Source organism: Rhopilema esculentum, chromosome 12 (genome assembly GCF_057945365.1).
Source record: "Rhopilema esculentum isolate cy_ngs chromosome 12, ASM5794536v1, whole genome shotgun sequence".
In the NCBI taxonomy this organism is placed as follows: domain Eukaryota; kingdom Metazoa; phylum Cnidaria; class Scyphozoa; order Rhizostomeae; family Rhizostomatidae; genus Rhopilema; species Rhopilema esculentum.
Genome location: NC_142826.1, coordinates 8,183,962 through 8,197,121, shown reverse-complemented (window position 1 = coordinate 8,197,121; position 13,160 = coordinate 8,183,962). Strand labels below are relative to the sequence as shown.

The 13,160-nt window shown below is 35.2% G+C and overlaps 1 protein-coding gene across 1 annotated transcript in view; it reads left to right on the top strand.

Moving 5' to 3' along the window:
- LOC135681461 (dnaJ homolog subfamily C member 13-like) overlaps positions 1 to 13,160 on the top strand; it is a 53,624-nt gene that overhangs the window by 21,575 nt on the left and 18,889 nt on the right. The window contains exons 29-50 of the mRNA XM_065195951.2: positions 446 to 528; positions 931 to 976; positions 1,333 to 1,392; positions 1,549 to 1,633; positions 2,360 to 2,420; positions 2,955 to 3,030; positions 3,395 to 3,478; positions 4,448 to 4,510; positions 5,318 to 5,419; positions 5,850 to 5,954; positions 6,593 to 6,795; positions 8,015 to 8,099; positions 8,402 to 8,467; positions 8,989 to 9,077; positions 9,537 to 9,582; positions 10,095 to 10,173; positions 10,605 to 10,677; positions 10,901 to 10,982; positions 11,569 to 11,688; positions 11,888 to 12,000; positions 12,251 to 12,329; positions 12,711 to 12,843. Coding sequence (XP_065052023.2) covers positions 446 to 528; positions 931 to 976; positions 1,333 to 1,392; positions 1,549 to 1,633; positions 2,360 to 2,420; positions 2,955 to 3,030; positions 3,395 to 3,478; positions 4,448 to 4,510; positions 5,318 to 5,419; positions 5,850 to 5,954; positions 6,593 to 6,795; positions 8,015 to 8,099; positions 8,402 to 8,467; positions 8,989 to 9,077; positions 9,537 to 9,582; positions 10,095 to 10,173; positions 10,605 to 10,677; positions 10,901 to 10,982; positions 11,569 to 11,688; positions 11,888 to 12,000; positions 12,251 to 12,329; positions 12,711 to 12,843 — 1,933 coding nt within the window. The remainder of the gene's footprint in view (positions 1 to 445; positions 529 to 930; positions 977 to 1,332; positions 1,393 to 1,548; positions 1,634 to 2,359; positions 2,421 to 2,954; positions 3,031 to 3,394; positions 3,479 to 4,447; positions 4,511 to 5,317; positions 5,420 to 5,849; positions 5,955 to 6,592; positions 6,796 to 8,014; positions 8,100 to 8,401; positions 8,468 to 8,988; positions 9,078 to 9,536; positions 9,583 to 10,094; positions 10,174 to 10,604; positions 10,678 to 10,900; positions 10,983 to 11,568; positions 11,689 to 11,887; positions 12,001 to 12,250; positions 12,330 to 12,710; positions 12,844 to 13,160) is intronic.

Genomic DNA, 13,160 nt, shown 5'->3' with positions numbered 1-13,160 from the left:
AGCCTCGAATTGTAAAGATGATTCGTATCTATAGTCTCTCATACCGAGAAAAGGTGGTACAAATCGTGCCAAAGCCCTACCTAAGCAATGGTTTCTAAGATAGCAGCATTGAGATCGTAGAGACTTTATCACATATTTATTCAAAAACGGATCAAGCGTCTTGATACTTTAACAGCTTTTAAGCCAAGATATTGAAAGTCTGAGAACAAAGATGAGAAGGCAGCACAAAAAAGAATCTAAGAGACCAAGATAGAACACAAAAGAGATTGCTTTGAATACAGACCAATATGAAAAGAGAGAAAAGCACAAAAATGATTGCCTAGAAGACGTAACGTGCAACGATAATAATAAGTTTACCAGAAATCGCTTCCAGAAAGCGAATCCATGGTTTTGTCTCCTTGTCTTCTGCCACAACTGGCTCAAAACTTAGCATTTTCTCTTCCAGCCAAATAAAGACAGACCCGTGGTACTTCGAAAGAGAAGACAGCGCATCAAGAGTGAGGCTAACTGGGACCTGTTTTATTATCAGTAAGTTACTTTAGATATTTCATTCTCTAGCCATTTTAAGGCATTTGCCTCACTCGCATCATCTTGCATGTTTGGTTTGAATATCGATATGTTTGAATAATGAATATCGGTTTGAATAATGATTTTTGTCAATAAAAGTCTTCCTGTAGCTCATGTATAATTCATATATGTTTCCATCTAACTTCATTCTTGTTCATTATTTCGATCTCTTTACTAAAGTGTTGTCTGGTTTTAGTGTTTGGCTATCGTTATTCACATCGTGTTCTTAATTGCCTTGCCTTTTGGAACTACATCATAGAGTCCTAGACGCCTTTTACTGCTTGTTGAGCCGCTTAGATATTTTGTTTCATAGCCAGAGGTATTTTGATTAATAGCGTTGATTTTTACTTAACTATTTTTTAGGTTTCAACGGGACCATTCCAACCCACTTTTAATTTGGAATGCAAAAGTAAGCATCTTATTTCACTTCGGTTCAGGTATCATGCCTCTAGTAAGTTCGAACACACGGCTGTTGTTCTATCGAATTCGATCATTGTATTTGCCTTCAACCAATTTGGTATTACGGTTTTTTGCAAAAGTAAATACTTTTTGCAAGAACACTGAGCTAAAATTTGTTAATCATGGAATAAAATATTGAAAAACCTGTTAAATTCAAGTTTATCACACTAAACGAATGATTTTCAACAATTAGTAAACCTGTATCTGCAAATCTTTCATTCGCCAATGAAACCTATTTCATGTAATTTGTAATTAGGAACATTGTTATTGGTTTTGCTGAAATTTGCAGTTTGTTGTTTTGCGCAGACAAGGGATGAGCTAAGAGATGCATTAGATGCTGAAATGAGAGCATTTGACATGGACAAGGTTTGTTTCTTTGTTTGCTTGTTTGTTTGAATAATTTCGTCAGCATATTTGAGCCTTTTAGAAAACTTTATTTTGTTGTCATGATATTTAAACACACAAAAACTGTAATTTAATTAATATTGATCAGCATTCTTTTATTTTTTTTTGCTTTGGTAGGATCTGAGTGGAAACAGATTGATATCATGGAATCACCAAGAATTTGAAGTGCAATATCAATGTCTTGCAGAAGAGATCAGAATTGGTAAGACTAACCTATCTGCAAAGAGCGGTAACTTGTGTTTAATTGGGTTTACCCAATAGACAAGCAACTTTTGACACTGTGTTTTGATTGTTGTGATGTGATTGGTTTGATTTGATGTAATTTGATTTGATTTGATCTGATGTGATTGGTATGATTTGGTGTGATGTATTTTAAGTGATGTGATGTGGTGTGATTTGTTTTCATTTGATTTAATGTGATTTGGTGTGATGTGTTTTAAATGATGTGATGTGATTTTATGCAATGTGCCTTGGTAGTATCGCGTCACATTTGCAGGATTGCTGGCCGGCATAGCGAAGAACCTCGTTTAAAGCTGTCCATTGATGGCGCTATGGGGTATCTTGGGATGGCGCTATGGCCCCCCCCCCCAAAAAAAATTCCCTATGACACCCCGTCGGCAGCCCAATATATGAAAAGGAAAAAAATTGTCGGCCTATAACTTTTCAAAGAAACTTTCTTACAGAAAACCGATTTTAGTACAATTAAAATAAAATTATTAAGAGTCAATATGAGTGATCTTTAAAGATAATGCTGTCATTGTGACGTTGGTTTTTAGCTGGAGGTAGAATCACCATTAAGGTATATAAGAGTAGTAATCCTAACGGGCTTAAATGAATTCCCGTTACACTCCCTAACATACTTTACCCTCAAAGATGTAATCAACCAGATACAGTTATTTCTACCGCTAATGCACTTCTTTTTTTTAAGGGGATTATTACTTACGAGTACTTCTTGAAGAAGACAGTGATGAATATCCAATCGTGCATGCGTCAGTATTATTTTCTTTTTTCTTTAAAGTCTTATACTTAATATATCCAACAACAATTTTTCTAGAATTTTTGGAGAAACTCAAAATTTTTAGAGTAACTTGCGCAGCATCTTAACATAATCCTATTTTAGCTCATTCGATTTCATATGATATATTTTTACTCATTCAAGCGTGAGGTTTAATTAGAGGATTTATGGTTTAACATGTTTAAACTATTTTGTCAAATCTGCCTTTGGGTATACTGAATTGCTTAGGAGGCATTTCGACAAATAGTAGCGCATTTGCCAATGTTAAATTAAATTTATTTGTAAATATGGTATAGGATTATGAATTATGGAATGACCTAGTAAAATATTGAAAACGTTTTTCTTGCTGAAGAGGGAGGCATTTTGACCATTTACTTTTGATATTCCTGGAACTACCACCATTTCCTCACTTTCTTGGACTTTTCATCGGATACTTTGCACGGATATGATTTTGGTATGTAAATATACCAAGCTTTCAAGCAATAAAACGGATTCTTATCGATTTCAGCACTGAGTTCTTCAATGATCTCTACCATCGATTCCTTTTAACTACCAAACCGGACATGAAAGCTCTCTGTCTTCAGGTACTTGTTCTATTTATTGTTCTGAAACAAGTCGTTTGAGGTATCTGGGTTCGGGGAATTTCGAATTATAGTGCTCCTTATTAGAGCAAAATTATCTTAGTACAAATTTCTAGAGGTTTCTTTCTGTTCCGAATTGATTTCAGGCACAGTTTGTTCTTATCTAATTTCTTTCATACTGGTTTTTCTGATCATGTAAGCAAACGTCAGCTTATAAGTAACCTCTTTGCAAATCCAAAGCTATACATGAAAATGAGGCTTTGGCCAGGTAACCTATAAATTAGCACTCAAGCATTCTTTTTGATACTGAATTGAATGTTCTATTTTCTATCTTCTATTTTCTATAATTTCTGTATTGAATCATCAGGCCATGGCCAAGGTATATTCGCGTTGTTTTGAAGAAATCGGTTCTTTCAACGACACAAAGTTCATTGTTGGTATGCTTGATAGAGTAAGTATTAAATGTTCCTTGAAGTTGTTTATTTCATAATAACAGAAGCCTCTTTAATTACTGTGCCTTTCTGTAATGGAGGCTGGTTAAAAATTGCTTACAGTCGATGGAAAAGAAAAAGCTTTCAACAACTTCACCCAAAACACACCAAGTAAAACCATAGTCAATTCTAAAACTGACAAATTGTATATCCATTTTATCTTGACCGACATGTATTGCCAATGCCTGAATTAGGTACTTTACAAGGCATTGACAGTAGGGAAATGATGCGGAGATAACACTCGTGTTGGCACAGAAAAGCTGGGATAGGACTGTTAGACCACCTTTCACGCTAAGACTTTGGTCATTGAAGGACCATAAAAAATAGTTTTCGCATGCCCTTGGTCTAGCTCGATCCTTTTAATAAATTTACCTCACGTTTTACCAACTTCTTAACGTGAAAAAAAGAAATTTTTGTATAATTCACAGCGATTTTATGCCAGGTGGGAAAATGTACATGGTTCTGCTACGTTTCATGTTCTTAAGGCCAGATTTTAGTGTCACATCGGCCTGTTAGGTGGAACGGATTATTTTATATTCATTTCATTTCAATTATTTTAAATACGTCTATTTCAAAATATTTCTTTTAAACTCTGTACAAGAGACATTTTCTGATATTCGTATCATGTTCCAAAATATTTAACAATCAAATATTCGTAACTGATATTCTACATCATGGATAGTTGTAAGAGGTCTGTGTCTAATTGTGTACTAGCTGTAAAACTTGTTGCATTTCACTGCTTTGTGTAAAGGCCATCTTTTATTGAGTATATTCTCGAGTATATACAACGATATACAACATCAGTCCGCATTTTACCATTTATGGTTACTGTACATCGATTCTGTCAAAGTAATATTAAGGTAATATCTGGTAGTAAAGGTCTGTTTGTACACTAATTGTGATTTTTGGTTGATTCTTGTTGTTTATAGAGCTGTGACAAACTGGAAAGAGATCGTCTCCTTCTATTTTTAAAAGAATTACTGAAAAATAAGGTAAGCTGTGCATATATATACAGTGTTGTTAAACTTTAGACGTAATTAGCTGGAATACCGTATAAAAGCCGCCTTCGAATATAAGCCATCCTTGAATAGAAGCTGTCGGGGACTGGCCCTTTAACACTCATGATTGGACATTTAGACGTTTTCAGTGTTTTCAGAGAATGTAGGCATTTTTGAACTGAAATTTTGCAAATATTGTATGATAATAGCCACATATGACCAATCAATCATGATTTCAATGTTGGATTAAATATTTGCATTCTTCAATATTAAAATTTTTTGTCAATATCATGTTTTTAGAGAATTCGACTTAAAGTAGCATTTTTCTGATATAAATAGTTGAAAGTCGCGGGTTCTATTTAAGACCTCAACACTGTTTGCTCAATTTTATTTTATAGGGGCTGAAAGTTTTTGATAAAATTCTGTTATTGAAACGAAAGCTGTTCATAATAATTAGAAATTTATGCAAAAGATGAATCTTAATAGAAGTTTTGAGTGCAAAATCAGAGAGAGGTGTTATCATGTAGTGACTTGGCTTGAAAGGGTTCCGCTGTTTATAAATTTACGTGCCAGTATGATTCTGGCTATGTAGGGAGCACAACCGAAAGAACATGTACCTTCTAACCGAAGAAATGCCCCTTAAAGAGAACAGTCTCCTCAATTTTCTAGGTCAAAATCACTGTTCAAAAAAGTGATTCGATTCTGTGAATTTGACACAAGTGAACCAGAGTTTTGTTGTGTAAATACTCTTTATGAGAAGCTGTTTCTGATAAAATATCTGTTGTTCGTATGTATTTTCAGATAAATGTGAAGCAGTACTTAGATGCCGGTGGGATGAAAATTCTAGTGGACTTGGTTGTGTTATCGCATCTGCATGTAAACAAAGCAACTGTACCGTTCCAGGTAATATAACTTGTGTGACTTCACTTTAAAAATAATGACTACTCCCCTATGCAAATTGATTTTGGCTAAAATCATTTCCTGTACGATAAATTATGGAACTATTTTTCGAAGAAACATGGCTTTTATCTGTTTATAAATTCAAGCTTGGGAAGATTTTTGCTTGAATTATTTGGACTAGATATAGAAAATTAGGTATTTGATGATAGGTGTTTCAATCAAATATATTATTCATCTATAATAATTCGAGCATACTGGATATTGTCTAGAAGCAGGTTGAATAGGGTGCTCGAGTTATCGGGATTTCAACCTATTTTAATTCCTGTGTTTTTTGTTTGTGCGAACAAAAAGTTGTTTTTGCATTTCTCTTTGGCAAGACGTTTCACCTTTTTCCTTTACAAGTTCTTTTTTTTTATTGCTTCTGCTTTTCCAGACAATGATGATTGAAGGCTCCGGAGAAAACCAGTTTGGGAATGAGCAAGAGTGGTATTATGGCAATGGCGAAAAAGAGCGAATAGGACCAAAAAGTTTTTCAGAGGTTTGTTACGGCCCAGTTTCGGAAGCTTTTTGTTGTTACAGCCCAGTTTCAGAGGTTTTTCATCGTTAATATTTTATGGAAGTCTAATTACATCACGTGACCATGGCCTTGAAAGTCTTTCATTTATGTTTTCTGTCACTTTTACATCACCTACACACGTTGGTTGTTTTGATTATTATCCAACTTTAAAGAAACTCAAAAGTTTAAATGTTTTATCTGATTTTTTTAGCTTTTCTCGACAGCTACTGGTGGTACTTTCTTTTTATTTCATGTTTATCTATTGATCCTGGCTCGAAACGTTTTTTGCTATGGTATCAACTGTTAATGCGTGTTTCATCATGTGTCTGTCACAGGGGCGGACACTTTATCAGATATTGGGGGGGGGGCAAGCCTATTGTTTTAGTAAGATGACGTCACATTTCCCATTGTTTTAGAACAAAAGACCATTGTCCTCTAAAGTATTGGGGGCGGTTGCCCCCCTCGCCCCCAAGTGTCCGCCACTGGTCTTTCACTGTCCATATAGTTCCTTTGTTCTAGAAGCGATTTCTTTTCTTCGTAAACTCTTAGATTTTCCTGTGTTCCAAGGGTGTGTCAAGCCGTGGTAGTAAATCAATTAAATTTTTTTAATGTTTACTTAGATGAAAGAGCTATGGAAGGATGGGATTTTACGACCGACAACAAGATGTTGGGCCCAAGGTATGGATGGATGGAGGCCGCTGCACAGCGTATCACAGTTGAAGTGGTGTCTCCTGGCAACAGGAAACCCAATAATGAACGAATCCGATTTGGCAATAACCTGCTTGAATATGCTGATTGACATTTGCAAGTGTTACCCTAATAGGTAAACCAGCTTTCCGTGTTTTTTTCTTTTGCTAATATCATATTGTTTAGTCCTTTCCTTTTTGATCCAAAGAGTAGCAATAGTTTATAATGTAGCTTAACATTCTACAGTTGGTCTTGCGCCTACGATCTTCTCATTAAAGTCTTTAAAACTGTACGTCATCTGCCTTTTACAAGCTAAGCCCTTTTGTAGACTCCAGCATAGCGGGTTCTTCTTTGAAGACCAATTATCTTCAATTCTCAGATCCGTTTGCCCTAGAGAGCAATGGACACATTGGTCTGCTTGAAAAAACAAACATTTTGAAACACACTGAAGCTTTTCGTCCGACATTCTTTAGAGTAAAAATGGAGGAACATAAATTGAAATCTCCAAGCTATGAAATATTATTCCCAGTTTATGAACCGAAATAGGTCAGTTAGAAATATGAGCACATCACTGTATAGGTTGTCCAATCAGTGCCCAGTGCCTATAGATAAATTACCACTGGGGTCCAAGAGAGAAAACAAGCTTCTTCTTCTGTCTACACAACAACGGCTTTCTAGTTTGAATGTGGGTCGATTTAAAAAATGCTAGATGAAAAGACGACCGTGCTCTGCCAATTATCTTAAACGTGTCGCCATTATGAGTTTTGCACAATCAGGGTTGTCTAAAAGATGTCGACCGATGGCAGAGTCACTAGTTTTAGCGGTGTGTTTAGGCCTACAAGATCGAGGAGGCTGTACTCTTTGAGGGGCAGTTTTGTTTCTTATGTTGGAAGCAACATGCTGTTTTATCCTATCCCCCAATCTTTGAGTCTTGCGTCCTACGTAGCCAGAATCACACTGGCACGTAAATTCATAAACAACGGAACTCTTCTGGGTGGTAGGAGCGCAATCCTTTTGAGTGGGTGGAAGGGGGGCTCTTTGTACTATAAAAAATACGAGGATTAAAAACACAGAAACATTGGTATGAAAAGCTTCAGTATGTTTCAAAATGTTTGCTTTCTTCAAAACTGTTTTAAAACAGTCGTTTACAAATAAAACTTGATGAAATACATGTAGGATAGAGGCTATCTTGATATGCTTGTTATTCAATTTATTTATAATCTACTTCGATTACAGCTTCCCATAATATTAGTATTATTGTGGTATTGTATGAAAACGTCTGAAATTTTTTTTGCGATGGCTATCTTTGATGAAATCCTTATTATTTTTCTTAATACTGGTTTTGTCCCTCTCAGGGATACTGATGGTGCTATAGTCAGACCGCTACCACGTGCCAAGCGAATGCTTTCAGATGCATCATGCCTTCCGCATATTGTACAGGTATTAATTTGTTACATTTGCCTTTATTATTATTGTCAGATTTTTGCAATTAGAAGGGAGTTTTATATTTTTGTCTTCAACCAAAGGGTCATTTGGAACACTTCGCTTTGTATTCTGTTGTCTGTATTCTTTTTGCTAAAATGAACATTAAATTCTTTGTTGAAAGCACTATGAGGGGAAATGAGGTTAGAATATATTAATCCGAGCCTGCATAAATTTCAAGCCAATCATAGATAACTGGTTCTGTTTTAGATTATCTACCCCGATAGAAAATTGTTGATCTCCTTGTAAATTCGTTTTAGTTGCTTTTGACATTCCACCCAACAATTGTCGAAAAAGTAGCACAGCTTCTTCTAAACATATCAATCGTAAGTATGGCCAAGTTTCCTTTTTTGTTGATTTGGTTAAAAAAATAACTTAAGGCAACGTTATGGATAATATTTTGATCTCGTTGAAGATAACTGATAAGTTAATATAATAGAATCAAATAGCTGCGTGATAATTTTAAGCAATTATATTATTGTATATCTTGAGAAGATGATATTATTACTTATCAATCGCGTAAATGACAATATTTTTGAGTAGGTGGACCTGTGTTCTTTCATTAAAATGTCTTTCTTGGATGTAACTGTCTTGTGACCTTTCACTGTGACCTTTCACTGCGACCTTTCACTGCGACCTTTCACTGCGACCTTTCACTGTGACCTTAGATGTAATTGTCCCATGACCTTTTCTTCCTTCTTTATGATTTAAGCAGAATCTGAAGTATCATATTATCCATATATATTTTGCATATCTTTCGACCGTCATTCCGTCTTTTGTTTGCAATCAACCTCTGTTCTTGATAACTAGCAGTTTCCCTTCATCGTTTTCGAAATTCTTTTTGTAGGACAATCCGGTATTGCCCAGGCTTTATATGACTGGGGCCTTCTTTTTCATAATGATGTATACAGGGTCAAACGTTATCCCGATAGGAAGGTTTGTGTCAACGATTATTCGATCAAGCAAGATTAGATATAGTACATCCTTTTCTACAATATTGTAAAATCAAATTACAATTTTTGGCGGTCATCTGACACTCAAAAGTAGCGGCTTTTCACTCTATTGAAAGCGTTTACAATTTACAATTAACAGGTACGCCATTATCATAAATCGTTGCTGTATCCCATTTGGTGACGCCAATTCACGTGTCTGAATGTCAAAACAGAATTATATGATAAATGTATCTTATTCTTTATGTACATTATTTCTGCATGCATCTTTTGTTGACCGACTATGGGTCTTAAATCCAAAGATAATTTTAAAAAGGGGTATTTGATTTTCATTTTTCATATTTTCATGCTATTTCGTTAACCTTCGACTGTGATTAGCTTAACAAAGATACCATTGTTTTCCTTTTGAAATTCCTGTTGTAAGGAAACACCCTACCTTTTGTAGGTTTCTTCAAGAAACGCACGTGAAGCAAGCATTTCGCACAGACGAGGTAGTCTTGCCTTTATTTGATTATAGTATTATATTTCCATACATCAGGGCAAAAGCATGAAATCAAACGATATGGTAAATGGCTTTTTGTTTCCCAGTCAAAACTTTTTGGATATTTGCATGGAAGAAAGAAACAAATCCAAAGTGTATTACGTTCTAGGTACTTCTACCTGCCAAATGATACCCCTATTAATACTTCTATTGCCCATCGATTGATACCTCAGGAGGTAAATCTTCTAATGCCCGTCAACAGATGCCTCAAATGAAAACCCATCGTGACAAGAACAACACAGATTTGCTGACCTCCAAATGCATCTACTTGTGTGCTAATATCTCAAATTTTAGCAATAATGTTGTTATCTGTTTGGATGTTTAGTATCAATCTCTAACTGAGCAGGCTGCACCTGGCAAAGCAAGATTCACAATCTTATGAATATATTTACAAAATGGTTGCAATTGTTGTCAAATTTTAGACTTTTGATAAACGTTCTATTGTTGTTATTTTCCATGTAGAATAGCAAAGAAATACAACAACGAAGCATTCTTGGCCACATTCTCCCAGAAGCAATGATTTGCTACCTGGAAAACTACGGTCAGTTATTCGACCAATTTTTCGTTTGAGTATGGTCATTCGAAGATAAAGTTGTCATCAACCTTTCTTGAGCCATGGAACAATTTTACTTTCAAATAATACTACGGCACACCACCAGCCAGAAAATGCTACAAGGCAACACTCTGTGGCCTGTTAATGACAATTTAGTCTTTAAATTGATCAGTATTAATTTAAGATTGGACAAAAGTACAGACATTTTACAATGACAAAATTATTACAAATGAGAATTAACTAATTTTTCAAAAGAAATTAGACCAACTGAGGTAAATTGGATAATTTCAATTTCCATTTTTTTTAAACTTCACGCCGTGTTTTTTTTCTAGTAGGAGATTCTGACTCTCCCTGTGATTCTGCAACCTGTCTCAAGTTAGACTGTAAATAAGGAATGTTTGTCTTCTTTTGTTTTCTAGGACCGGAAAAGTTTGCAGAAATATTCCTGGGCGAATTTGATACACCAGAAGCCATTTGGAGTAATGAAATGAGGTTGGTTGCATTGTTAGCGCGTTTTTTTGCTTTGCATCTATTGGAAATAGAGTTACTGTCCATTATAGGGAGGGACTCGTTTCATTGAGACTATTGACGAACCACTTTGACTTTGGAAAATAATTTTGGGAAAAGCTGTTTGTCTATTGTTTAGGCTTTTTTGGATATTTAGAAAATTTGTGATCACGAAAAATATGGTTATACATCATACACTAACTTTTAGACGAATGATGATCGAGAAGATAGCAAAACACATCTCAGATTTTAGTCCAAGACTGAAGAGCAATATACGAGCTTTGTATCAGGTAATACCAGGTTTTTTATTTCAAATCGTCGTCCATCATCTGCTGTTTTGTTTCATATCATAGATTCTTTTGGTCTCGTAACACACTGGATTTTATTGACGTATAATGAAAGTACAAATCACTCTGCCGTAAGATTTAAGATGACGGAAAATGCTTCCAGAATTTAAGAGCAGCAAACTTTACAGTCTTAAAATCCTGTACAAAGGTTTCAAAACAAACAACAAATATACGACTGGTTTCACAAACCATTTCCCTTTTCAGCCTAGTACCGTATAAATTTAAAAGTAAATTGTAGGGGTGGGTAAAGCGAATACAAATAAACATTATGCTGGATGTCTTGATAGCAAGTGAGTGTCCTCTGACTCTAGGCGACCTGTGATTGGCTACTCCATTAAAAACCTTCTTGGCACGTACGATGCCCGGCTAATCGAATTAATTCTATCCGGATTCGCTTGTTGTACCGGTTGTAGATTGACCATTAGATGGTTGAAAATCTTCAACATAGACTGATTGATTGTCAAAACATCTTTATATCCTATTTATCAGTTCATTTAAAATCTATTTCTCATTCTTTTTTTACATTTAGTATTGCCCGATACCAGCTATCGATTACCCGCAACTTGAGAACGAGCTGTTCTGCAATATCTATTACTTGCGCCATCTTTGCGACACTACCAAATTCCCAGACTGGCCTGTGAAAGAACCTGTAAGTACTCACCTATTTCTTTTCACATGATTTGCATAACTGGGCATCGCACGAAGACAAAATGTTTTTACTCTTGAAAATCAGCATTTCATTCTCTTAAGATTTAATTCTGTTTTATATGGTTTCATATTACTTTTAATGGCTGAATTTGTAGACATCTTCCCTTTCTAAATCATCTGATATTTTCAAACTTTTTCAGGTGAAATTGCTGAAAGAGATTCTAGAAGCATGGAAGAATGAGGTTGAAAAGAAGCCTCCAGATCTCACCATTGAGGAAGCGCACAATGTCCTCAAACTGCCACCTGGAAAAGAGTGAGTGAATTCATGTCAAGAGCTATCTTCATTGTAGAAATCAGTTTTAGCTGCCTAATTCCATACATGGAATTGCCTCAAGTATGCAAGTTTACTTGAAAATCCTGTAGACTTGGATCATTCTCAGAAGAAATATTTATTTCGAAATCCCACAAAGTCCCTTCTATCCAATTCGATTCTCGGTGTAGAGTTTTTGTCCATAGTGATTGTTTCTTAGATCAGTAATCGCCACCTTATCTTTTGTCTATAGGCACACCGAGTCTTCAGTACGAAAAGCATACTACAGACTTGCTCAAAAATACCATCCTGACAAAAACCCAGAAGGAAGGGTAAGTAATGCTTTGTCTTATGGTGTAATAAAGAATCCCGGGATATCTAAGAGATGAGCCTTTGTCGACAATTAGATTTTGTTTAGATGAACACAGATATCAAGATGACGAATACAATTTAACCAACTGTGTTGCAAGGCGCCTTTGCATTGGTGCTTTGCTTTGTTGCTCCTTGTGGATGTTCCTTTTTAATACGTGGAACCTCGTCAATAATTTTACTCGCAATTTTCTTTTGTATCATTTTGGCATTGTACTAATCACTGTTCTGCTTCTTCTATGAAGTCTCTGTAGCTCTAATCATATATTTGTTAAGTTATATCTTAATCTGTCAAACTGGCTTGTCAAATACGGTCTTTTCTTCAAACGTTTTGGTTTTTGCAGGATATCTTCGATAAAGTTTCAAGAGCTTATGAGTACCTGTGCAGCAGTAAAAAGCAAATAAATGGTCCAGATCCTGAGAACATCGTTTTGATTCTAAAGGCGCAATCAATTTTATTCAAAAGATACAAAGATGGTGGGTTTTCTACTCATAATTCACATTTTAAAATTTTTGCCTTTGTGTCTTTTTTATGTTGAAGGTTTAATTTTAAATTTAATTCAAATGACTTCCTGTAATGCAACTTAAAAACACAGCAAACATTTTACTATATGCGAATCAGAATCAGAATAGTTTTACGTTTCATAGTCATTAAATTGAAATTAAAACTTTAAGCTAGTGGAGGCTGCATAAAAGCAAAAATCGGTGAAACAAACATATGAATATTGGATAAATATAACTGATGAAAATTTAAAAATGTTTCTTTAAAAAGCTTCGCTGATACCTTCCAACGA